The sequence below is a fragment of the Chiloscyllium punctatum genome, chromosome 32, assembly GCF_047496795.1.
Source record: "Chiloscyllium punctatum isolate Juve2018m chromosome 32, sChiPun1.3, whole genome shotgun sequence".
Lineage (NCBI taxonomy): Eukaryota > Metazoa > Chordata > Chondrichthyes > Orectolobiformes > Hemiscylliidae > Chiloscyllium > Chiloscyllium punctatum.
In genome coordinates, this window is record NC_092770.1 from 62,276,027 (window position 1) to 62,303,864 (window position 27,838).

The 27,838-nt window shown below is 41.5% G+C and overlaps 1 protein-coding gene across 1 annotated transcript in view; it reads left to right on the forward strand.

Moving 5' to 3' along the window:
* The window catches only part of LOC140458225 (V-type proton ATPase 116 kDa subunit a 4-like), a 69,235-nt gene that overhangs the window by 11,527 nt on the left and 29,870 nt on the right, over positions 1-27,838 (forward strand). Inside the window, exons 2-9 of the mRNA XM_072552499.1 lie at positions 1,653-1,784; positions 3,213-3,291; positions 6,180-6,277; positions 10,358-10,483; positions 11,518-11,615; positions 16,386-16,512; positions 19,665-19,747; positions 27,515-27,608. Coding sequence (XP_072408600.1) covers positions 1,668-1,784; positions 3,213-3,291; positions 6,180-6,277; positions 10,358-10,483; positions 11,518-11,615; positions 16,386-16,512; positions 19,665-19,747; positions 27,515-27,608 — 822 coding nt within the window. The 5' untranslated portion in view covers positions 1,653-1,667. The remainder of the gene's footprint in view (positions 1-1,652; positions 1,785-3,212; positions 3,292-6,179; positions 6,278-10,357; positions 10,484-11,517; positions 11,616-16,385; positions 16,513-19,664; positions 19,748-27,514; positions 27,609-27,838) is intronic.

Below are 27,838 nucleotides of genomic sequence, written 5' to 3' on the forward strand. Positions count from 1 at the left end.
CTGTAGACCATGTTGTAGGTATCACATAGCTGTTAATGTATGTTGGTGGAGGCAATGAGTATTGAAGGTGAAGGAATGGGTGCCATTCACCAGGATGGTGTTGAGCTGCTTGAGTGTTGTTAAAACTGAACCTGTTCAAGCAAATAGTGTATTCTATCAGACACCCAACTAGTTCCTTGGAGACAGTGGACAGCAATTACTTGGCATAGAATTCCCAACCACTAAGCTGTTTTTGTAGCCACAGTATTTATTTGGCTGGTCAAGTTCATCTTTTCATCAATGGTAACCCCCAGGATTTTGGTAGTCTAGGATTCAGTAATAAAAATGCCATTAAATGTCATGAGGTTTGATTAGATTCTATATTGTTAAAGATCATCATTCCTGGCACTTGTGAATATTATTTGCTATTCATTATCCTTACCTGGATACCGTCCAGGTCTTTTACATTTGAACATGGACAGCTTCAGGAGCGAACGGTGCTGAATATTGTGCAATCATCAGTGAACATCCCCACTTCTGACTTTATGATGAAGGGAAGGGCATTGGATGAAGTAGCTGAAGATGGTTGGGCCTAGGACACTACCCTGAGGAACTCCAGCAGAGATGTCCTGGAGCTGAGATGACTGACCTCCAACAACCACAATCCTTTTCCTTTGTGCTAGAAATGACTCCAACCAGCAGAGTGTGTTGGAGGGTAACCAGTAGTCACATTCACCTCACTCCTAGAACTTTTTTATTCAGATGATCAAGATCGTGCTCAGATTCAAATGTATACCCTAAGGGTCATTAGGGTTGAAACGTGAATTCTGCCTTGTCCCCACTGCTCCGTTTCATTTCACCACAACTTGTCTTAGTTTCAGATCTCCAGCATTTGCAGTTCTTAGTTTGATCATAGTAATAAAAATTTGTAAAAGATCCAATCCTACCAGCTAGTATTAATTTACAATTCATTGAAACTGAATGGCAAATACAGACCACTGAACTGATTTTTCTAGTTCTGCTACATCCACCAATAATCTCTTTTTTTTCCCTGTGTATTGGGAGAATCTATAATGGAATTTGATGGTATGGCTAGGATGAATAGCCAAGGTCTTTTCCTGAGGGTAGAAGAGTCCAAAACCTAAAAAGCATCTGTTTAAGGTGAGCGGGGCAAGATTTAAAAGGGATCTCGGGGCAACCTTTCCACACAGAGGATGGTGTGTGTATGGAATGAGGAAATGGCGGAGGCTGATACAATTACAAGATTTAAAAGGCATTTGGATGAATAGGAAGGGTTGAGATGGATATGGGCCAAATGCTGGCAAATGGGACTAGTTTAATTTAGGAAATCTGGTCAGCATTGCTGACTTAGACCAAAGGGACTGTTTCTATGCTGTACACTTCTGTGATTGTATTACCGACGGTTTATGTCAGTTTATCTGCAGCTAGAGTTTAATTACAAATAAGTGATTTATGTTTAGTGCAGAGTACTTGGTATGTATTTTCCATCAAGCTTGGTCTGAAAGTCAGGTAAATTGGGCTACTGTGTGTATCTTAATGTAAACATTTAATGTTTATTACGACTCCAGGAACAGTGGGCTCAATGTTCAACGTACCACCTCAGTGAGTTGTAACGGTATCACTTACTGCACCCATTAAATCTTCTTCCTCAGTGAAACGACGGAAGGATGGCATCCTTGTTTCGAAGTGAGGAGATGTGCCTAACGCAGCTGTTTCTGCAAGTTGAGGCTGCGTATTGCTGCATCTCTGAGCTGGGAGAGCTCGGCTTTATGCAGTTTCGAGATGTAAGTATTTAATGACCAACATTTAATGATCATCCCTAGTTAGCCTTGGGAAGTGCTCAGTTTCACATTCTGGACTACAGCAGTCCATGTGATGGAAGAACTCTCAGTGTTTCTTGCTAGTGAGTTCCAGATACTGACTGAGTGATGCAAGTCCAACAAAATATGTCTAGTAGATAGGACAACTAATGAGAGTAATCCAGCGATGGCTACCTTTTTCACAGTAATTTCTTCCCGAGCTCCTTTAAACCTGAACTGCAGGTCTTTTCCGTAGATGTTTTTCATTTTTTTGACACAGGCCATGACTTACCCTTTACCCCTCTGTGATCACCCTGACCTGGATATCCTGATACCTCCCCTGTTGCTTAGATTACTTCTCCAGCTTTTTCTAACATTCTTGGTATCAGAAATAACATTGTAGCATCAACAGAGAGAGAGAGAAATAGTACAAGAGTGAATTATTTAAACATTCGTGCATATCCTCCTCCAATTTCTTCATGAGAAACTGTAGCCAACTTCTGAAATGCAGGTTGGCTCTATGTTACGACTGAGTTTAGATTTCACTTATTCCGTCTCTCCAGACACCGAGAGCCTATCTGTGTTTGACTAATACCTTGTTCAGTGTTTTTTTTTGTGCTTGTGCCCAGTTTTGTTTCTCTCTAGTGCGAACAGAGAGTCATTTTAGAAAATGGGCCTTGCTGTGTTGCTCACATTTTGACTGAGACACTGTTGCTGGGCCTCCTTTATGATCATGCTATGGACTGCAATTTGTGGGACAAGAATCTTTTTTTTTCATTCAAGTGGCTTAATTATCCCCAACATTTGTCTTTCCTTCCATAGGCTTTGACTCTTGCAAGATACAATTAAGTTCTCTCCAATATCTCCCTCCTGAAATTTTACATTTTTTTTAAAAAAAAAGCTATGAGGATTGAGAATGTATAAAGCAAGCTGTATTTGTGGGGGATGTGTGTGAGTGATTATTTGCCCAGCCAGTATTCCCATGTAAATGCTAAGTCTGTATTGTGACAACAAGTTGGAATGCTATCCAGTTTTCTACATTTATCACCTATCTTTCCCAAATATCCTTGCATCCTGATCTGGTCTTCAGTATGAAAGATATTATTTTTAATGGCGCTCCTCAATCAATTTTGTGTGTGTGCATATATGTCTCAAAATATAAAAGAGAAAATTTTGGATTCTATTTGGACATGTATATAGATTTTTTTTTTTCTTTGACATTTGTACATTTATTGAGAATTTGTTTTTGATGACTGTCTTCAGATGTTGGTTGTCACTCCCATATCACAAGTTAGAATTGGTCATGCTCTGGAACATTTGCTGTATGAGTACAGAAACTCCAGGTGGTGGTGTTTCTGTATTTGGAACCAGTAATGATAGGGAGCAGCACTATATTGTCTGTCTCTTTTACAGCTGAACTTAAGTGTCAACTCATTCCAGCGGAAATTTGTGAATGAAATTCGACGTTGCGAAGTGATGGAGCGAATTCTTCGTAAGTGTGCTTTGTTGAAAACGGTCAAGACAATTTTTTTTTGTTCCTTTTTAAAAAATATTAACACTGATTCTATAAAGACCTCCTAAAACCTGCGCTCGTAATAAAATCAATTCCTCCACCAGATATTTAATCAGAAATAGGGATAAACCCAAACCAAGATATTAAAGAATTATCAGGCTGATGTTTTAAATTTTATTCTCTTTCTGCCCTCACCTAACACCCTAATCATTTTCAATGCCTTTGCTAACCTTGGGATGGAGTAAGGTTCACATCGAATAGAAATGCTCTGGGACAAATAGCCTATTTCTGTTCTGTAAATTCAATTTTATTTAATGGGGTTTGTAAAAATGTATTTGTTTTATTGAGAACTGTTGCCAGTGCATACTGTCAGATGAGTAAAGTTTGCAATCTTTTTTTTATGAATTTGACTCCAAGTCTACTGACCTGCTGCTGTGCAGTCCTTTTCCTATCTCGCCAAAGGCAATTCAAAATTCTTCATACCAGTCCCTTGTACTATCAATAAATGTGGGTAATTTGGCAGTACTGAGGGCAAAGTTAGCCTCTATTCTATGTTGTCAAGTTGCAAATATCAGTGGAAGGTATTTGCAGAGATTTTAACACGTGACATGACCTGACTTCAATTACCTCATTCGCCTTGTGTCAAAGTTGGGAGCTGAGGGTCAGAATTTGATGCTTCCCTTTGAGGAAAGTTTGGATTTGGGTGTAGGTAGGGGAGGTTGCATTTGATTATTTCCTGTCCACTTAAGGGCTTCATCGCACTGGTGCTTAACTGGACTGGGAGACTGAAGAGCAAACTGTTTTGGTGCCTGGTTTGAGGGAACTGGAGAGGGGATGGACAGTTGGGAGCCTCCATGTCCAATTCTGTGAAGCCCTCCCACAGCATCCTTGTGTACCTGTGGCATTGGTCCCTTCGTAACCCTAGGTGTCTCCCTGGTAACCTGACGAGCAGCAGCCATCACTTCCAGTGATACCATCAGTACAAAAGAGGGCTGAAACCTCCTTTTTTTGGCTGAGGTGGGGGTGGGGTTCCAATTCTGGGTCCTGAATAAGACTGGTTTCTGTTAAATCCTCCTCCCCTAAAATGGAACAAAGTGGAACTCTTTACTCTCACTTTTAAAAGGAAATGTTGATCTTGATGAGCCTTATTGAGTTCTTTGTGAAAGTAACAAACAATAGAAAAGTGTAACATAATAGGTTTAGGACAATAGATGTGGACTTTCAAGGGCCTTCAGTAAGGTTCAGTTTAGTGCACTCCTGTCTAAGGTCAAATCATGCGGAGACAGGAAATAAGTAGCAAAATCGATGGATAGTTGCAAAAACTGAAATCAGATTCTGTGTTAATGGTAGTTACTCAGACTGGATGAAAGTGCAGAGGACTAGCTGCTGTCATCACCATTGTTCACCAAACAAGTAATAAATTTCGTCTTTGAAATCACAATTTCATTTCTTGAAACTTGCTAATGATATCAAATTTGGTGATTATTTCTAAAAGAAGGTGACCCTATACAAGATATGAATAAAAAATGGTAAATTTAATGTCAAGTGTGTAAGTACGGGCGAGTTTATTTGGTGTGAAATCTGAGGAAACCATTTTCCACGATAAGTCTAAGTGGGAGAGGTAAAGACATCCAGGGGTACAGTCTACAAAAGGCAATGCAAGTTACAATAAAACATGCAAACAACGCACTTCATTCTAGAAGAGAAAAACTGATAAATGGAGAAGCTATAAAACCTTGGTTAAACCATACTTGGAAAGCCCAATGTTGCTACATATTACAGAATAAATAGAGGCACTGGCAAAAGTCAAAAATTGACTTGCAAGAATGGTATCAAAATGGAGAGTTCATGGCTGGAACAGGCTGGGACTCCTCAGAGGAGGTGTTTAAAATTACCTAGGAATTTAGGAAGGTAGATGTTGTACTTGAGGGGAGTCCAATGTCAGCTCTCATAAGAGGTTATTCACCAATAAAAGTAATGAGGAATTTAAAATCTTTTTGCCTAGAATGTGTTTATAATGTGGAGCTTACACCATATGGAGTAGTTGAGCTTAATAGCAAACATACGTTTTTAGGGAGGGGTAAAAGAAATGTATGAAGGAGAGAATGGGTATTCTGATAAGTTAACACAAAAAACACAGGCAGTTCCTGGGTAGTACCGACACAGCACAGCTCAGGCTGAGCTGAATCCTTTATTCTCGCTGTTTTATCTTTGAAGACCGAGTCACTAAGCAGATCTATCTCCCTGCTGACAGTGTGCAGCTCTCAAGTAACTGCTACATTTGCCAAGCATCATTGTACTTCACAAAATATTTCTCTGAATGTGTTTTGATGTTTTGACATTTGACATGTGTAAGACAGCCCTTAACTCGAAACAAGCTGTTCCAGTATGATTAACTGCAAGAAACTTGTGGGAAATAGAATCTTGAGGAGATTGAAATGGGAGATGTAAAAATAAATTAACAATCAAGTTTCATGAAATAAGAAAGAAATGCTTTAATTCTTGGCTGAATGGAGAAGCTAGTTTAAATTGATAACTAAAGAAATTAATCTTTTTAGCATTGAGAATCAGAACAGTCGTCATACAGAAGGAGGCCCCTCAGCCTGCCAGCTCTGTGCCAGAGAAAATTAGTTTCCCATTCCACCTTTTCCTTGTGGCCCCACAATTCCTTTCCTTTTCATATATTTATCCAGTTCCCCACTGAGAGCCACAATTGAATCTACCCTGAAGAGTGCATTTAAGATTTGCTGTAGTTTATCTATTTTTCTTCAAAGGCTTCCCATGATATTTGGATTCAACGCAGAGACTTCGATTGTGAGAACAGAGCATTAGTCACCAATTGACTTACTGATGTCTTGAATTTGTAGGATTTCTGGAGACGGAAATGGAAAAGGATCAGATTGTTGTCCAAGATGATGGAGAGAATCCCCAGGCTCCTCTTCCAAAAGATATGATTGACCTGGAGGTAAGGAGGGAAATATTGCACAGTCTAGACTAAGATTGTATGCTATGGAATGTAGCCATTTCTGAATCCAAGTGTGACATCAAATCTCTCCTTGGCTGGTTCTATATAAAACAAATTGGGATTGTCACAATCTTGGCCCCCTGGGTACTAACTCAGAACACTTTTTTTATTTGTAGAGAGTAGGCTATAATGATCAATGCTTCCAGAATGGTGCTGGGTAGCTGTTGCTGGATCTGGAAGGCTCTCAGAAACGTGGGTGTAGTCTATAGCCAGTGTGCTGTCACTAAGTGACAGTGAAGTTCCATTCCTGAACATCCTTGATGATGAGCCTGCTGTGATCTTCTGATTTGAATCCTTGCCACTGAAGATTAAGTCTAAGTCTTGTGGCCCACATTCATGTTCCACGAAACGTGATCTCCTGGTTTATTTTTAACCAACTAAGGAATTTTCTAATTCCCACCCCCTATTGACTTGGATTTTCATCACATGACAGTCAGGCAGACAGTAGATTTTAAAATTCACAAAAACAAATTGCTGGAGAAAGTCAGCATGTTTGGCAATACCTGTGGAGAGGAAAGAGTTAATATTCTGAGTCCAGTGCCCCTTCTTCAGAATTGGGCTCAAAACATTAACTATGCTTTCTGTTAGCAGATGCTGCCAGACCTGCTGAGTCTCTCCAGCACTTTCTCTACTTGCATGTTTCAGATCTCCGGCATCCACAGCTTTGTTTTAGAGTAGGTTTTCTTTTGTCTGGCATTTGTGTGTTCACATTAACAAGACTGCAGCACTAAATGGAGCACTGTTGGATGGGGTTTTACTCCAGTTCGGATCTTACACGGGACTAGTCTAAAGACTCTGCTCAAATGCACTGTGTGCATTACAGTGTAATGTTCATTGCACACAAGGGCACACTATCTCAGGAAGTGACACCCAAGGTGGGTTAATGTTTGGGTCAGAGCCTACCTGTTACAGTTTAAACTCCGTATCTGACATTATTAACCCATATTCACAGGAAAGGGGCAGGTTTGTAGGTTGACCTTTAACCCTATGAATGGAAACTTGGCAACCGTATGCGTGCCATCCCAGAGGAACATTCTTGAGATGGTGAATGATCTTTCATCCCATTGTATTGCAGTAGAAACTATTCAGATTGCCCAACATGTTTGAGCCATATCATTAAGCATTACTGTTATTCATTTATTTTTGCAAACATAATAATTTCACAAGTGGAAAATTTGTAGCAAATAGTTGCACAATACTTGACTTACATAGTACTTTTTCTCATTGGCCATTGAACAGTTTATTTATTCATTCACCCACCCAGTAAACCCTAACAATTGCTCCATTACAGTTTCTAGTTGTTTATAGAATGGAACCAATGTTTTTGCTGCACTATATATTTAACTTATTCTACAAGTTAATCAATTCCTATATGCAATGATGATAGTTATTGTAAAATTACAGTCCCCAGTTTATACTCTTGGGTTTAAGGTTCCAAGTTAGCATTTAAATCCTTAATTAGCCTAAAAATGATAACCCCTTGATTCTGTTTCCCTGGCCCAAGTACATCTGATCTTTTCTCAACATTCAAACTTGTAGCAGAGAACCAGCCTTCTGTCTCTTTCTATGAAGTGCTTTAACACCAGGGTGTGTCCGTGAGTTCTTGTTGATTAAAAATGGAACCCATATTAAGGAGCACAATTCTGGTGCTTCAGCCTTCCTTCACCTGACTTGTGTTTCATGTTTTTGGTTATGTGGTTCAACACTTGGTTTGTTTATTGCATTATCCCCCATGTCCGCCTCCCCTTAGTTTCTGATTCATGTGTATCTCCGAGATAATTGTTCCTATACCCCTTGATTCTCTTCTCCCTTCTTCTATGCCTTGTCAGGGATCCTGCACTTCACTATCCTTTTCCTCCAATCTGTTCAGTTTGAATGCTTTCCTCCTGCTGCCTCAATATTTTTCCCAAGACTCTTCTAGCTTACTTGGTTTAAGTATCACTTGTTTCTCTTGCACCAATTCTATTCTGGAATGGTTCCCAGTTGTTTGTACCTACCTGTATACTCCTTAATCTTTTGATTTCTTTTGGCAAAATTCCCTTCCTCAAATACTGGGAATATGTTTGCGAACACTACTGTTTTTGAGTTTTGAGCCAATTCTTGTATATGAGGCCTTTAGATTTATTTTTTTAGTTACTGGTCCTTCTGATGAACAAGTCAAATGAGACAAAGTTGAGGTCCTCTCTAACCTTAACTGCATGGCACACTTTTAAAGAGTTGGGAAATTCTCCTTGGTGTTCTAGTCAATGATCCTTCAACCAACACCACTGTTACTAGACCAAACCCCCTCAAAATGTTTTAAGAATGTAGAGTAGGCTTTAGCGCTCTCTTATTTTAAAGACCAATGTAAAATGTTCCTGAAGTAATGTAACTGATCAAACTACACAACATTAAGCAAAATGTTATCTATTTAAACGCTGTGTAGTTAAAATACAACTAAAGAAAAAGGAATTTAAAATAATTTAACTCTCTTGGAACCTTAACTGAATAATAGATACAGTAACTTTTGCTAATTAACTGTTCCAATTTCGTAACCTCCCATAAATCTACCTTGGCAAAAAGGCGAATTCGGACACACATTCTCAAATGCAGTTTTCTAATCCAGGAGGAAATTAATGTCAATAAAACACCAGCAACACTGAAGCATCCAATACCTTTGAGACCCCAATAATTTCTGATGTTACTCAGAAATCCTGATCTGAGAGTGCTGGCCACACCCATTCAGGCTGTTTTTAAACAAAACACTGGAGGCCTTCCAATCTGTTTACACACGTGGTCCTCAGTAGTCAGCTTGGTACCTCTGACTTGCCTCTCTTCACTTAAAAAATGGACCAGAATAAAATAACCTTTTAAAGGGACAACATAGTCACAACTAAAACAGATCATTTATTGTTATTACATTACTGTCGGTGGCAATGTTTTGGGTATTTGCTTCCTATATTATAACAATGACTGTACTTCAAGAAAGTATATTCTGCATTTTGGCGTATCCTAAGATCATGAAAAGTTTCTCGATGCTTATCTCTTTAACAAGGAGTTTTCATAATATTTCTATTATAAATTGTCGCTTGAGTATTTAGCCTGAGGTTTAGTGAAGAAAGATACTGTTGAAGCTTTCTACCTTGTAATTATCAAGACAGATGCAAGAATACCAAAGCAAGTAACAATTTATGTTGTTGGCGAACATGGTGCACGTTGATTCTGGTTAAAGTGTTGCTATGGAGAGTTCACCAGGGGACCATTAGTCCTCAGGCTTTTGATTGCTTCAAAATAAATTAAGCAAATGGTGGGACAAATAACTCCTTGGTGCATTCTTTACAGTAATACTTCGATCAGAGTTGACCATCCAAGCAATGCCCTCTTCTCATGCAGGATAAATGTTTATACCTTTGAAATTTTATATTCATGTCTTTGTCCTGATTTTTGACAGAAATAAAGCTTCAATAACCCCTCTTTTTTTTTCCCCCCCCACCCAGTATCTCCAGTACTGTAGCTTTTTTCAACAATTGTTCCTTTGCTGTGCTGCTCCTGATTTCGCCGCACTCAATTCCTGAATGTTTCCTCTCGAGTCCAATATTGGTTTCTTATCACTTAGCTCAGGGAGCTCCCTTGCAAAATGTAATAGAATCGTTTGCCCTCTTAAACCTTATCCACGTCTATGCTCCTTTAACCTTCTATTGTTCCCTAATATCTTTAAGCTTATGTTAATTGACCAGTTTCCACATCTTTTTTCCCCACCTATCCACTTTTCTCATGTTGTTGTGTACATCTTACAGCAAGGATACAAAAGGGGGTCCATCTTAGCATCTCTTCTCCCAATGTTTATCTAAACTCTATGCACGGTAATAATGGTGTTACCTGTTAACAACGTTAAAGGATGGGACTTGCTGCATTGAAATATGTGATGCTATGCTTAACTAATTTTGTTTTGGTCTTCATTATACCCCATTGCTTTGCTGTAGTGGCTGATAGATTAATTCAAAGATGCACTCTTTTTGTATGTTGTTTTGCCTTTCCCAGGTGGTTCTGGAAAAACTCGAGAATGATCTGAGGGAAGTGAATCAGAACCAACAGACATTGAAACAGAACTTTCTGGAGCTCACTGAACTCAAGCACCTGCTGAAAAAAACACAGGACTTCTTTGAGGTCGGTTTAACCAAACACCGTGCCCTGAGGTGGAAAGAGTATTGGAGTTTTGGATTGTAACTGTGAATTTATGATATTGTCACATCTAGTGCTTGGAGGAATTTTCAACTGAGTCTGATTTGAAGCAATAAAAAGACAGGTTGGAAAACCCGTGTTAAAGGATCCACCATTTCCAATAACAGCTCATAGACAAATACAAAGATGTTCCCACCTCAAGAATTGAAAAACAGGTCCCAAGACCACACGCTTCCACTAGGGATGTGGGCAATTCTGGCAAGTCTGATTGATTGATTATTTTTAGCCATTTCCTATTTATCCTGTAGGACAACCTTAAAGGTCAGTGAGTCACCTTTCTGGGATTGATTCACTGGTATTGTTAGGATGGATTTCCTAGGGTTTTTGACCCAGAGACACTGGAGTACCAATGAATTTTTATAAAAATCATCCCTGGTATGTGGGCATTGCTGGTTAGGCCAGTATTTATTGCCCATCCCTAATTGTTCAGGGGACCGTTAATAGTCAATCATGTTGCTGTGGATCTGGAGTCATATGGACTAGAACAGGTGAGGGTGGCAGATTCCTTTAGGGCATTAATGAAGCAGTTGGGTTTTTTCTGACAATCGTTGGTGGTATCTTGGTCATTAATTCTAGATTTTTGTTTCATTCAAATTCCACCAACTGCCATTGGATTTGAAAAATGGGTTTCAGAAAAATTGCCTGGATCTGTGGATTTAAAAAGTCCAGTGATCATGTCAGTAGGCATGCAACTATCCATGTTACTGCTATGTTGCTAAAGCTGTTTGCATTGGCACTAGAGACACCATTCCCAAAGACTCTGTTGGACCGAAAGATCTCCTAGCCATCCAGTCTTCGGTGGGTTGTCCTGGCATTAAACAATGCCACCGAGAAAAGCACGAGATTTGCCTTGCATCCATCAGCCAGTCTTAGTGACTCAGCAGAAAACCGCAATCCCCATTTTCAAGCTGCATCTGAATTGTCTTTCTGCAGAAATGAATGGAATTTCTTCTTTACAGACTGAAGCGAATTTGACTGATGATTTCTTCAGTGAAGATACAATGCACCTATTGGAACTGCAGACTGCATCTGGGGTGATTGCTCCTGGCAGACTAGGGTAAGTGAAGTGTGGCAATGATATGGCACAGTTACAGGATATGTGACCGCTTTGGTTACTCTGCACATTTCAACTGGTTACAGGCTGTCTTGGCTTTTATATTCAGGTAATGTATTTAGATGTTTTTTAATTAGTAAATTGAAAGTACATCATGTTTGTTGTGTATGGGGAAGCACGAAGCCATGCTCAACTCTTCAGACTAAATTAATGAGAAACCCCTAACATTCAGATGTGTGCACAGAATCTCTTCATAGGGGTGTGCCTTCTTAATTAAACATACAACGGAGGTTGGTAGGAACTGAAGGAACTGAACATTAGAGAGCAACACGGCACTGTTGGCATTCATCTGGTGCTGAGCTCCAGCATAGGATGCCAACACACAAAGCTCTGGCACAGTAGCCAGATTTGAATTGTTCCTGCTGCCAAATACCTACCTCTTGTACTTCTGCCATTGGTTTCCTGGCACATTACTTCTCCACCTTTGCTTAAATTGAAAGTGCTGTTTGTTACATGATTTGGGAGGCAAGGATTATACAATTAAACAGCCCTTTTATCCCATTTAGCGTTTTCACATCTAAAGAGAAAAGGTTTTTTTAAAAAAGTGCATGCCCATGTTAATCTTCTGCTGATAAGTCGGTTGCCAGCCTATGCAAAAAATGACTATGGAAATGGATGTGAGAACATATTTTGCTTTGTGTGCCTCCTTGTGAGAGAAGGGGGTGAGGGGCTGAGAGGAAAATGAATGTTTCCTGGGTTTTCTTGTAAAAGAAATTAATCTTTCATCTCTGGAGACACCAAGCTAAACCTGGCGGGTTGCCAACTCCAAGTACAGGTTGGCTTCCTGTAATTTATTTACACTCCATAGCAGAGACAGGAGGCCAATGTCTCTGCCAGACAGGACCGTAGGGCAGGTGCCTACTGAGGATTGATGGATCAGCCCTCTTTGGTCACGTGATGTGGAGTGAAAAATTCCAGAGACCCTTCCCATTACAATATAATTTGGGATAACAAAGACTCACCGACACAGCAGTTCATTGGTCTCAGAGCCTTGGCAGTGTCAGTCTGAACCTAAGTTGTCTGGCCTTCACTGAATGAGGAGAACCCCTCCCATAAAAAGGGCATGCTCTCCTTGTCGGAGAAACAGGAACTCAATCAATGTCGATCTCCCTGAGGTTTTGCCTCGTAGATTTTCATGCCTGTGTTATAGGAGAAAGTGAGGACTGCAGATGCTGGAGATCAGAGCTGAAAATGTGTTGCTGGAAAAGCGCAGCAGGTCAGGCAGCATCCAAGGAGCAGGAGAATCGACGTTTCGGGCATGAGCCCTTTTCAGGAATGAGGAACGTGTGCTAAGCAGGCTACGCTAAAAGGTAGGGAGGAGGGACATGGGGGAGGGGCATTGGAAATGCATTTCCAGCACCCCTCCCCCAAGTCCCTCCTCCCTACCTTTTATCTTAGCCTGCTGGACACACCCTCCTCATTCCTGAAGAAGGGCTCATGCCCGAAACATCGATTCTCCTGCTCCTTGGATGCTGCCTGACCTGCTGTGCTTTTCCAGCAACACATTTGCATGCCTGTGTTATAGCCAATTTACCAACACAACTGCAATGATGTTTAAAATTAATGATATAACCTCAGCAAAACTTATAGTTGTTCACTTTAACCAAACACAAATATCCAGCAAAATTGAGAATGGTTCTCAATGAGAAACCTAACCAGGGTAGCCAGCAATGAAAATTTCCATCTCTCCTACTTTGTTTTTTTGGCTTCAACGTGGCATGGAGGAGATGGACTAACCTGCTTCACTATCCCTCTGCAAATTACACTGGGAAATTCTTTTAGACTCTCCCTCTCCCCTCACAGCTATTCCCCCTGAACCTGGATACAGATGAGAGCTCAAACCATTCACAACAGCTTCAGTTGCTTTTCTCATGAGATTTCTGAGAAACGTAGATTAGGATAGGGCTGTTCTTCTTGACTGTGGGATCTGTGTTTTGACTGCAACCAGGCTGTTGTATTGACTGTCTCCTCATTGGTCATAAAAGCTACAGTTTCATCACAAAACTGCACAATTCAACCACATTAGATTTCGATGTGATTCTGTAGATCGCAATTGTTTGGCATCAGCATTAAAATATGTGACCTGGGATGAGTTTCACAAAGGATTTTAGTAAGATCCATTTAATAATAGTGATGTGCATTCCTACTGACACTCTCTCCCCACGTCTGTGTCGGTTTCCTCCAGGTGCTCCGGTTTCCTCCCACAGTCCAAAGATGTGCAGGTTAGGTGAATTGGCCATGCTAAATTGCCCACAGTGTTCAGGAATGTGCAGACTAGCTACATTAGTCAGGGGTAAATGTAGAGTAATAGGGTAGGGGAATGGGTCTGGGTGGGGTACTCTTCAGAGGATCAGTGGGTCAAATGGCCTGTTTCCACACTAGGGATTCTATGATGTAGGTGTGCTTTGACATAATGCAAAGTTGAAGGACATTCCAATGTGAGGATGCTGCTCAGTGCTACCACATCTCATTGGGGTAATCTCCTGAGAATCCAGCCTGTTATTCCCGGAGTCATCAGTACAGTTATATATTGTTTTAAGGAAAGCAGAATTCCCCAATTTTAGTTCAGGTTGACAAAAGGCACAGAGAGTGAGGACTGCAGATGCTGGAGATCAGAGTTGAAAGTTGGGTGCCAGAAAAGCACTGCAGGCCAGGCAGCAACCGAGGAGCAGATAAATTGATGTTTTGAACATAAGCCCTTCCCCAGGAATGAGGCTTGTGGGCTGGGGGAACTAAGAGAGAACTGGGCATAAATGACCAAAGGCATGTACCAGATTTCTATGCTAAACAAAATTTACCATTCATGACAAGTTATTATAACTATAGAAATCATTATGAATAGTTGACAAATAATTCTACTTGATACATCTCTAACCCACATGTAAACTCCTCCACGTACAGGTATATGTACACAGACAGACAAAATAGCACGGGTGTTATGGGCAGATAGACTGGGAAGGCAATTCATTATTCCTTCTCCATATAGTTTGAATTGTTTGCAGGAGGCACAGGGTGACTGGATAGCACTTGTAAAAGTCTCAGACTTGCTAAATGAAAGACACAGCTTCCTGATGAGAGTAAATTAGCTTTTCAGTCCCTTCCTTTCCAAACGTCCAATGGCTTCTGACTCAAACATTCACCACCACAATGACCCCACCCCAGCCCCTACCGTAACCTGCCCAGCTCTCTGGGAGCCAGTCACAGAGCTGTTAGTAGGCAGGAGGTTTCTTCTATTGTTAAGTGGTCACCGTCTCACAGACCCAATCAACTATTTGTTACTAGTCAAATCTCCATTTATGCACAAATCCTCTGACTCAACCTCACGTGTAACTAGGTCTCCCTCATTGTTTGAACCAGCAACAGCGTAAACAGCACTTCTAATGAGTGTCGGGTCCCTTACTTTGAAAAAGTGCAACAGTCCTTGGCTTTTTCCGATTTCAGTCCACAATCAGAAATGCAGAGCAACAAAAAGGTCTCTAACGTGTCCGAATGTTTATCTGGTCATTATTAAGTGTCTTGGCATCTGCAGTCCACAAATTTAGGCTTGGCATTTCTTAGTTATTACATTTCGAAGAAGTGCTTTAGATATATCAGAGTGGTGTACAGCTGAGAACATGATTCTTTTTTGCCTGCTGATTGTTTTTTTTTTGTCTCCACCCTTCACCCTGCTCCAAGGCTGTCTCTTGGTGGAATTAAGAACCTTTAAGGGAAAAAATTGTCATATCTGAACATATTGTCATATCAGCCATGATGCTATTGAATGGCGAAGCAGGATAGAGGGACCGAATGCTCTACTTCTACTCCCATTTTGTATGTGTGAGAGAGAGAGGGCACCCATGGATAACATTAGAACGAATGGGCATCCAATAGCTGTGGACAATGTAGGCCTCAAAGACAACCTGGGTCTCTCTGTATAGGCTGCCCACCAGTATAAGGCAGCTGACCTGCCCACTGCTATGGACAGCCCATAAGCTGGCTGGCTGAGTGAGTCTGCTCAATCTCTGCGAATCGGTTTTAATGATTTTTGAAAAGATTTGTAACTCTGGTTGAGGTTCCAGATGTATGTTTCCTCGCTGACCTGGCAAGTTTCCACATCTGAACACAAACCTTCCAGCTCAACGAGCAAACTTACATCCAGAATTGGTTTTAATTTAGCCTTTAAATTTTTGTTAGCCATCTGCTGCTTGTGAGTGAGTAGCTAATGTGCCCCATATCTCATCTGTGACAAAATAATCCAGGAATGCGATGGTGCTGACAAACCAATGTGCCAGCTCATTATGCAAAATTACACACTTAGTTTACCCACCTCAGCTACTGTCTTTATATTGGGGCAAGAATCCTGTGCTATATACCACCATACTCTTCCCACTTGAGTAACTAAGCAAGACTAAAGTTAATGTGTTTTCTCATTTATTGTTTCATGGGACGTGGGTATTGTTAGAAAGTTCAGCATTTGTTGCCCGATCCTAATTGCCCTTTCTAGGCTATTCCATAGTCGGTGGCAGATTATATTAATTTTTAAAGAATTATTTTACACACCAGATGTTTATTGGGATTTGTACCCCAGACACCAGCCTTGAACTCTGGATTACTTTTCCAGTGATAATACCACATCACTACTGCCTTCCCAATTTCTGTGAACCCACACTATAGTTTAATGACTCCCTGAGATACATCCTTGTCATTTTTTGGTGACTGATTTGATTATTTTAGGTTTATAACTGGCGTGATCAGGAGAGAGAGGATGGCTGCCTTTGAGCGCTTGCTCTGGAGAGCTTGCAGAGGGAATGTCTACATGAAGCAATCTGAGATGGAAGTCCCCTTGGAGGATCCCAACACTGTAAGGAACTTTTAAATTGACACACAAATGATAGTGAGTACCAAGTCTAATGTCAAGGTCAAATGAGGGAATGGAATGGTAGAAATCTGAAATGAGAGAATTTGCAGGGAATCCCTGGTTGCAAATACTTCATCAATTTACTGCACTTGCACTGTACACTTCTGTCCCCCACAATGTTTAGCAATAGCTTGGCTTGTGCTTGCCACTCTATATCCATGGACAGATATCACAAGCTTATTTACCCATTGTACAACCTTTTTTATATTCAGGATTTGCTTCTGTTCCTATTGGGAGGTTAAAAAGTCATGGACCACCACCAATGACTTTATCTTTTTGTTCCCGATCCCGATCCCGTCAGTCCCTTAAGATCAGTGAACGTGATTTGGCTGTTCAACAAATGGGGCAGCACAGTGACTCAGTGGCTAGCACTGCTGCCTCATGGTGATAGGTTTCAATTCCAGCCTAAGGCAACTGTGTGGAGTCTGCACATCCTCCCTGTGTCTGTGTCAGTTTCCTCTGGGTGATCTGGTTTCTTTCCTCGGAAAATAGAGGCATGCAATTGAGGGTAATTTAGCAGTTTGGATCAGAAATTGGCTAGGTGAAAGAAGACAGGGTGGTTGTTGATGGGAAATGTTCATCTTGGAGTTCAGTTACTAGTGGTGTACCATAGGGATATGTTTTGGGGCCACTGCCATTTGTCATTTTTATAAGTGACCTGGATGAGGGTGTAGAAGGATGGGTTAGTAAGTTTATATTTGACACTAGGGTTGGTAGAGTTGTGGAAAGTGCAGAAGGGTGTTGCAGGTTACAGAGGGATGTAGGTAAGCTGCAGAGCTGGGCTGAGACGTGGCAAATAGACTTTAATGCAGAAAAGTATGCGGTGATTTACTTTGGAAGGAGCAACAGGACGTAAGATTCTTGGTAGTGTGGTTGAGCAGAGAGATCTGTGTGCATGTACATAGCTCCCTGAATGTTGCCACCCACGTTGATAGGGTTATTAAAAAGGTGTGGGTATGTTAGCTTTTATTGGTAGAGGGATTGAGTTTCAGCACCATGAGGTCATGTTGCAGCTGTACAAAACTCTGGTGCGGCCACACCTTGGAGCATTGCATACAATTCTGGTCGCCACGTTATAGGAGGGATGTGGAAGCATTGGAAAGGGTGCAGAGGAGATCTACCAAGATGTATGGAGGGAAGGGCTGATGGGGAAAGGCTGAGGGGCTTGAGGCTGTTTTCAATAGAGAGCAGGTTAAGAGGTGACTTAATAGAGGCATACAAGATGATTGGAGGACAGGGTGGGCAGTGAGAGCCTTTTTCCTTGACTGGCAATGGCGAGCATGAGGGGGTATAGCTTTAAATGGAGGGGTGATAGATATAGGATAGATGTCAGAGGTAGGTTCTTTACTCAGAGTAGTAAGAGTTTGGAATGCCTTGCCTGCAACAGTAGTGGACTAGCCAACATTAAGGATATTTAAATGGCCATTGGATAAACCTATGGATGATATTAGAATAGTACAGGTTAGATGGGCTTTACAGGTTGGCACAACATCAAGGGCCTGTACTGCACTGTCACATTCTACATTCAGGCCAAAGATATGCAGGTTCGGTGGATTGGCCATGCTAAATTGTCTGCAGTATTGAGGAATGTGCAGGCTAGGTGGGTTACCATTGGAAATGCAGGGGAACAGTTTTAGGAGAGGGATGTGGCTGTGGGTCTGTGTCCAATGCTCTTCAGAGGGTTGGTGTGGACCGGATGTGCCAAACTGCTTGCTTTCACACTGGGGATTTTATGAAATGGGACCAGAGGATTACGTTGCCTGTGGACTCATTAGGAGAAAGTGAGGACTGCAGATGTTGGAGATCAGAGTCGAGAGTCTGGTGCTGGGAAAGCACGGCCAGTCAGGCAGCATCCGAGGAGCAGGAGAGTCGATGTTTCAGGCATAAACCCTTTACACCCATCAGGCTGTTCTATGATCGAGCTCTAGTTAAGGTACAGAGTCGTCTATTCTAAATGTCGTGGTTAATATTATTGGTTGTTGATGGTCATTCTAATATTCTCCAACAAGTGACCAAAACAGTGGAGGTACGGAGGAAATGTAGGTCAGAAGTGCAGACCACCTGTTATTAAGAAGACAGGTTCTTCTTGAGAACACTGACACACCTTCGATCGTTCAAGTTCTGTCTGACCTCCTAATGTTTGTTTTTTTCTCCATAGATTTTTAATATTAAGGATTGTTGTGGTTCTATGTTTGCAATGTCACTGATCTGGTTTGAAATGGAGTTGAGCCAAAATCAGTGCACAGCAGTTGTCTTTCTTTTGTGTGTGTGGGCTTCACTCAGCTGTCTGCCTTCATATGTGCATTCAGGGACAACTCCAAGGAATCCATGCTCAATCTAGGCTGACACATCCGTGCCGTAATGAGGGAGGGCTGCAAACTGGAAAGTGCTTTCCTTCAAATGTTGAAGAATCCTGGCGTGAATTCAAAACTAGGAAATTCTCCCCTGACCAAACGCTTTGTAAATGCGCCATCATCATGACACTGTTTCTTGGCTGCCTTGAACACCAATTCCCACAATGATTAGAACAGATTCCTTACCATGTGGAAAGAGCCCGTTTGGCCCAACCAAGCCTTTGAAGAGTATCCCACCCAGATGCCTTCCCCTGCTGCTCTAAGTTTCCCTTGACTAATGCACATCCTGAACACTATGGACAATTTAACTTGGCCAATTACAAACTAATGCACATGAAGCTCATGCAATGCTGCTGAGAGAGGAGCTGAAATCATAGAATCCCTATAGTGCAGATGCAGGCCATTTGGTCCATCGAGTCCACACTGACCCTCTAAAGCGAATTGCATCCAGACCCGCCCCTATCCTTGTAACCCTGCATTTCCCATAGCTAATCTACTTAACCTGCACATCTGTGGACACTGTGCAGTGATTTAAAATCACTGTCTAACCTGCACATCTTTGGGAGGAAACCCACACAAACACGGGGCGAATGTACAAACTCATGCGGTTGGTCGCCTGAGGCTGGAATCAAACCCCGGTCCCTGGTGCTGTAAGGCAGCAGGGCTAACCACTGAGTCACCGTGCTGCCCTAATGAACGAACTCTAGTCCTTCTTGCTGTTTGACAGATTATGTTTTGCAGCTTGTGAAGGTCCAGAAGAATGTCTTCATCATCTTCTTTCAAGGGGACCAGCTGAGACACAAAGTGCAGAAGATTTGCGATGGGTGAGGTGATCTTTTTATGAATCCTGAGGCAACATCTAGGTTTCTCAGCTATATTAAAAAAAAAGTGAGGCGCCCACTAAGACAAATTGCTGGGCTCCAGAGATTGGCCATCTGGTTTTTCAGGTGTTTCCTTTGTCTAGAAACTGGGTGAACATTATTGGAGGTGGTGGTGAATATATCCCTGATCAGAGGTCATACTGAAGATGTGCACTTGCTTTGAAATCTGGTGCACTGAGCTCAAATCAGGTTGATGCTATGCAGAGATGAATAAACTTTGCCAGGCAGAGTGCCTCAGTCTGTTAACAATCTGGGGTCCTCATTCCATAAGGACTGAGGAGCTACCAATGAGGGTGTATTTGAGCGATGATTGATTGCCTTTCCCTTTTCCCTCTATGCCTGAGGCACAGAAGTATAACTTAATTTCCTTCTTCACCTTTCCATGTCTGCCCCTTCCTGGGGTAAGCCAAAAGGTATTCTCAAACAGAAAACAAAAAATGCTGGAAATCTTAACATTTAGTGACAAAACAACTGCAGATGCAGGATTTCAAGTTGGACTGGCAGGAGGCTGGAAGAACACAGCAAGCAAAGCAGCATCAGCAGGTGGAGAGGTCAATGTTTTGGGTATAACGGGTCAGGCAGCATCTATGGAGGTTGCTTGAGCTAATGTTTCAAGTCCAGATGACACTTCATACTTCACGTCAACTCTGAAGTATTGAGGGGGCAGGATTTATGCAATGAAAGGGGTGGGGTGCATGAAGAGAAAGGGTGTTTTTCGTGCAGATTAAGTGATCAGAATGTGAGAATGGCAGAACATTCCAATTTGCTTGATTGACTGCCTGGGCCATAGTCAGTGCTGGGAGTTATTCAATGAATTTCGAAGTGGATTATTTGCGCCACTGTTGTCGTGGGCAAGATTCATAGGTCAATTCCAAGGATTGGGATCATCATACAGGGATGGAGAGGGGACAGTAATACAAAACAAAAGGGCAGCATAGTGGCTCACAGCACCAGGGACCAAGGTTTGATTCCAGTCTCAGCCAGCTGTCTGTGTGGAGTTTGCACATTCACCCTGTCTGTGTAGGCTCCAGTTTCCTCCCACAATTCAATGATGTGTGACTTAGGTGAACTGGCCATGCAAAATTGCCCCTAGTGTAGGTTAGGTGCATTAGTCAGGGGTAAAGTATAAGATCAGGGAATGGGTCTAGATGGTTTACTCTTCGGAGGGTTGGTATGGACTTGTTGGGCTGAAGGGCCAGTTTCCACACTGTAGGGAATCTAATTCTTAAAAAAAGAATGTTGTGTCTAACTGCCAGACTGAAAAGGACAGACAGTCCCACTTGGTTGAGGGGAGAGAGGACATACTGACAGGGAATTACATCCAGTGACACTTAAAGAAAGGCAAGAACTCAGTGAGTTTGCAATCTGAAGGTGTTGAACTCAATATTAAGTCCAGGTGTTTGCGAATCCTGGTTTTCATATTCCAATTTTTGAAATAAATCCCACAGCAAAATCCTTTAATTTGAAACCAACGATGGAGGTCGTTAACAAAATATTCAAAACATTGGGGAATTGCTTCAGTAGTTCATTCACACTCGCAAATACTCAGGAAGTTAAGGAAGACGAGACAGAAGAGAGGTTACAAATTACAAGTTTTAATCCATCAAAAAAAAATCAGTTTACATGAGTCAGAACTTCCCAGAGGTCAAAGTCCACAATAGGTCCCTAAATGAGCTAGGCCCATTGCTTCTCCTTCTTGCAGGCAAAGTGTTGGCCTCTTCCCAGCCAGCTCCTTGGAGACAGAGTCTGAAGCAAGCTGCTAACTTGGCCTGCAATCCTGCTGTCCCTCTGGAGGTCAGTCAGCAACTAACCTAGGCTCCTGCATTGTATGCTTAATTTATCTGGCTCTGATTTCAGTCATTCATCACACATGTTCAGACATTTCAGATGCTGATGACCCATCTCAGTAGGCTAATTAGTAGGTCATTAAGCTAACAGTATAGCTTTACCTTCTCCATCAGAGTAACTGTAAAATCATTCATGTTCATTTTGATGTAATGAAGCTTAATGATTTGCTTTGTCCAGAACTGGTGGGAAACAGACACTCCACTCCAAGCCCTTTGTGTCTGTTTTAGCTGGAATGTTTAGGAATGAAAGAAGTTCAAAAACTTATATAAATATAACCATGTTGACTTTGAACATCTTGAGTTCAGCAAGGTTGGCCATTTTTATATAAACAGAATTTAAGCTCATGAATATTGAAGAGAATGTGGTTTTCTATGTGATTTCTCTGACCATAACACTACCTTAATGACTGAGTTTCAGCTTTTGAGGTCCTTCTCTACATTGCGACTGTAGCTCAGATGTATACTATGTGCAGTAGCAATCATATATGGAACCAGAGTATGACTTCAAAGTCATGTTGGTGGAGGGGAGGGGGGGGGGGGGGGGGGGAGGGTGCAAGATCCAAACAGCAATTTCACACTTTTTTCAGCAATGGCTCTCGAGACTAAGCGATGGAAGCTGCTGACTATGAATGCAACTGCTTGCATTGTTGATGAATTATCATTGCAACCACCAACCTGGGGTAACTCCTCCCAGGAATGGAGAAGAGGTGAATCCTTGAGAAATTGAAAGTCCAGATCTTCATGGTATTTGACTGCATCCTTCCGAGGCTGCTCAGAATTTAGTACCCCAGCGTCTTATCCCCATTACAGTTGAAAAATCTTCATCAGTTCAGTGCAAAAGTAAAATAGGCAAGCTGCAAATGTGGGTCCTTGCTTAAACTCATTCGCATTACATGTATTAAAAAAGGTGAGTGATTGCAGGTGTCCAAAACACTCCACTGTAATGTTCTCACTATGTCCAATTGAAAATAAAGGAGTGGGGGGGGGGGGTTTGATGTTATGCAATAGTCCTAAACAGAACACGTGGCTACCTGTCCAATTTACAAAAACATAGGCTATGTATGACTGTGATTTCCAAGCATTCCATTGAGTGATAAGAAAATATTGCCATTCCGTTTTAGAACACCAAGTTTTAACTGCGTTTACAAAGCTGCCAGTGAGTGGTTTCAGGTGTAAAGTTTTCAGCTATCGTATGGTAAGAGAAGAGCTACTGATACAGAGATAAAAACTGACCAAGGGATAAGGACGAATAACTTTCTACAAACCAATTCAACAGCTGCTTCTAGGAGTGTTTAATTTGATTACTTTTAAACCCTAAGTCAGTAGTCATACAAACAGATATTTTAATTGTTTTCTTTAATCCATTATAATGAGTAACCTATTGGTCCTGTGGCTATGAGAGCAAGTCAGAGCCTAGGAATGCTACAGCGAGTAACCCTTCTCCTATTTCCCAAAGCCAAGTCCCCATCTACAAGGCACAAGTCAGGAAGTGGGGTGAAATACTCCCCACTTGCCTTGATGAGTACAGCTTCAACGACAGTTGGGAAACCTGACACCATCTGGGACAAAGCATGATGGGTCATATCTGCTGCCTTCAACATTCGCCCTGTTCACCAATACATCATAGAGTATCATCTCCAAGATGCATCGCAGTAATTCATCATGGCCATTTGAAATCATGTGGCCTCTATGATTTAGAAGGACAAAGACAGCAGATGCATGGGAACGCCAACACCTGCAAGCTCCCCCTTCAAACCACTTACCATCCTTACTTGGAAATGCTTTGCCGTTCCTTTTGTGTTGCACGGTCTAAATCCTGGAGCTTCCTTCCTAATAGTGCTGTGGGTGTACCTGCACCCCAAACACTGCAATAGCTCACTGTCACCAGCTCAAGGGCAATTCGGGGGGGGGCAAAAAATATTGGCCTAGTGAGTGACACCCACCTCCCATGAACAAATAATTATAACTGGTTTAGATGGGAAGGACTGGGCTTGACATCATTTAAGTTGGTGAACATTTTTAACTTGACGATTACTATTTCCAAAGAATGTGGCTATGGATCCAGACATATCCATGATGATTATTCTTCAAATTCTGATAATAGCTTAACTGCAGGCATTCTATAGTCGGAGTAATCACCTTCCTGATTATCATATTCAGACACTCGGTTGATTGTGCCTGTGTCTCTGCATCAATTTCAGCTCCCAGCCTGTATTAAAAGTTCACTTCAAGGTTATTTGATTCCATGAAACATGGCTGATTTCTGACAATCAGTCACTTTGCAAAGTTGCCTTTACAGCTGCCTGAATCTTTAATTTAAATTTACTTATTAAGCTTAATGCTGCAGGACAGATTATGATGTGTGTTTATGCGCATCACATTTTGCATTATGTGCCTTGTTAAGAGTCAACCACATTGCTGTGGGTCTGGAATCACATACAGACCAGACCAGGTAAAGATGGCAGATTTCCTTCCCTGAAGGATATTAGTGAACAATATTTTTCTGACAATTGACAATGGATTCACAGTCATCATTCAGGAAGGACATATTGGCACTGGTGCATGTCCAGCGGAGATGATCCCTGGAATAGTAGGCTTGATATACAATGAACAGCTGAAGACCCTGAGATTGTATTCATTAGAGTTTAGAAGATTGAGGAGCGATCTAATATAAACTTAGAAGATAAATCATGGCTTAGAAAGGTTGGATGCTGGGAAATTGTTTCTGTCAGATGGGGATACTAGGACTCATGGGCACAGCCTTAGAATTAGAGGGGGTCAATTTAGAACAAAAATGAGGAGACATTTCTTCAGCCGGAGAGTGGTGGCCCTGTGGAATTCATAGTTGTGGAGCGCAGTGGAGGCCGGGACATTAAATATCTTCAAGGCAGAGATTAATAAGTTCTTAATCTTATAAGGAATTAAGGGATAGGGGGAAGAGTGTGGGTAAGTGGCACTGAAGCCATGATTGAATGGCAGAGTGGACTCAATGGGCTGAATGGCCTTCCTTCCACTCTTAATTCTCCTGATCTTATCATGAGCATCTTAATTCTAGATTTCTTTTTTATTGAATTCCGATCTCACCATCTGCCATAACAGCATATGAACCTGAGTCTCCAAAACATTACCTGGATCTCTGGACTAACAGTTCAGTGATTATACTACGAGGCCATCAAGTAGGAGACCAAGGTCCCAGACCTCCATGGCAATGACCACGTCACTTACTTGGTGTTTATACAAATGACAATGAGCCCATAAGGAATGTGGCTCAGTGGCAACTCTCTTGTTCCTGAGTGACAAGGTGTATTTAGGCCAGAATGCGCAGACTGTTGCCACTTTATTAATGCACTGAGGGAGTGCTGCATTTTTTTTTAAAGTTTGGTCTTTCAGATCATGCATGAAGATAAGGTTCTCTCCATCTACTTGATGGGTTCCTCAGTGTCATGGCCAATGGGACCTGGGGGTGTGAAAATTGGCAGCTATGTATCCTGCACTTCGAAGAAATGTTTTATTGTTAATTAAGTAGAGTCAATTAATATCCTCAAGTTGTAAAAGTGTTGTGCAAGTGCCTTTTTGCCCTTGGTTTTACTCGAAATGCCTCTTTTGTCTTTGGGCTGCTATTCAGGCTGGCTTTCAGGATTTCAGTTTTTCAAATGATTCCTGTCTGTTTTCAATTGTTTGCAATTGCAAGTCTGTATCTATTTGTTTTTCTTTCAATCTTTCCAGTTATTTATTTATTTACTATTGCTTTCAGTGTTTGTGTTTATTTCATTGGTGCACTTTGTCTCTATTTTTAACCACTTCTATTCTGCTTTCTTTTTAGCCGAGTTGCCAGAATTTCTAAGTCTTCCAATCTTGTTTCTGGCATAATGTTACATCTCCTTCGTTTAGCTCGTGATCATAAAGTCGTAGGTTTTGCATTTATGTAGCACCTTTCTCAACCTCAGGATGGTCCTGAAATGCTTCAGTTAATGAATTACATTTCAAGTGAGGTATAGAAATTACAAAGGCAAAGCTTTGAGCATGGGTGCTTCCCACAAACTGGGTAATCTGTTCCAATGATAATTATCGGATAAATGTTGACCAGGATGTTGGGAGTAAGGGTTTAGATTAGAATGGTGCTGGAAAAACAATGCAGGTCAGCCAGCATCCGAGGAGCAGGAAAATCGACATTTCGGGCAAAAGCCCTTCATCAGGAATACAGGCAGGAAGCTTCCAGGGTGGAGAGAGAGAATGTCTTCAGGGTAGGCAAGAGGATTTGTAGTAAGCTTAAAATCAACTAGGCAAAAGTGAGGACTGCAGATGCTGGAAACCAGAGTTTAGATTAGTGGTGCTGGAAAAGCACAGCAGGTCCGGTGTTGGGAGTAACTCTGCCTGCTCTTCAAAATAGTGCTGGAAAAGGACAATAGGAGCTTTCAGAGCTTATTTGTTTCCAGAGAAAGATAGTGACAGAAGAATATTACAATGACCAACACCACGTGAGACATTGGTGCAGCGATTAACATTTCCTGTAATTCTCACTGTTGCATTGGGTTCTTGAAAAATGGGACTTGTGTTCAAAGAAGTAGTTACAGTCCTGATTATATTGTTGAATAAATAATCCAAGGGGTTTAAGTAACAACCGAGCGTGTTGTATGGACCTGCCAGCTCACTGTTTTGTATGGGCTGCTGTCTAAGATGAAGGTTGCTACCACTTTCTTGTCTGTTTGGTAGCGGAAAACCACCTCTTGATCTAACTGAGTGGAAGCAGTGGTGTAGTTGTAATGTTATTGGACTAATAATCCACGATCCCCAAACTAATATCCCGAGGAAGGGTCACTCAATCCGCATTAACTCTGATTTCTCTCCATAGAAGCTGTCAGACCTGTTTAGATCCTCCAGCAATTTCTGTTTATTTTTCTCTCTGGTTTACAGCATCCACCATTCTCTTGGGTTTTTAATGCTCTGAAGGTACTGGTTCAAAACCCACTATGTCGGATGGTGAAATTTGAATTCAATAAAAGTGTGGGTTACAAAGCTAGTCTAATAGTGACAATGTGGCAATTCCAAAAGTTGTTATGAAAACTTTTATTAATGTCCTTTGGAGAAGAAAATCTGTTGTTTGATTGATGCTTAATTGGAATTAGGGATAGACAATAAATGCTGGTTAATTGTTTGCTTTTTTTTAAAAAAAGCTAGAAGTCTGTTGTAGTTAATGAGGTATGATTTATTTCATGTCCGTAGCTAGTTATTGGTTACATTGTTATGATGGTTACAGAGACTGAGGAAGACTGAATGTTAAGTTCTAAGCTCTTCTGTCCATCTGTGTGATGTTATCATGGTGGATAGTGCTTATGACATGCCTCAGAATTAACCCTTTCATGCACAGCATGGGGAATTGGAGTTCAAATCCAATCATGATCTTTTTGACCATCTGAAATCAGTTGGTTGAATTCTTGCAATTTAAAAAAAAGGGTTGAGATCACATAGAAGGATATAAGGCAAGTGCTGGCAAATGGGATTAAATTAGGTTGGGATATCTGGTCGGCATGAATGAATTGGACATCTCTATGACTCTGTATAAAGTGACCTAGAAAACACGAACTGGTTCATTGAGATCTTTTTGTGAAGAATGCCTGTCGTCTTTGCCTGGTCTCCGCTATTTGGGACTTGAGGCTGCTTCAAAATGTTGATTCCTAATTGACTTATGAAGAAGCCTCCGAAATAGCCCAGCTGTAACCAGCTACTAAGCATAAGTAGTTAACCAAAGACTGCTATCGCTTTTTTTTTCAAGCATGCCTTGACGTAGGTAATGTCGGCCTTGCCAGTAAGGTTGAATCTTTCTTTTCAGAAAGTGTTAACCTTCCTCTCTGGTTTGTCTCAGGTTCCGTGCCACTATGTACCCATGTCCTGAATCTGCCAACGAACGTAGAGAAATGGCTGCTGGTGTGAAAACACGCATTGAGGACTTAAATACTGTAAGTGATGAGCTCTGAGCAGCAATGGCCATATTGGGCTGGAAAACACCCTCCCTATTGTCAGCTTAATCCCAAATGCCACGTATCTCCCTCTATTGCCCTCAGTCAGGGTCAAACTAGCCACTTGTTGTGACAGAGTGCCAAATCTGATGGCATTTTCTCAACTCTAGAAGGGCATCAGGTTCAAAACAACATCTCCTCCTCAAAGTCTCACCATCTTAATGTGGAAG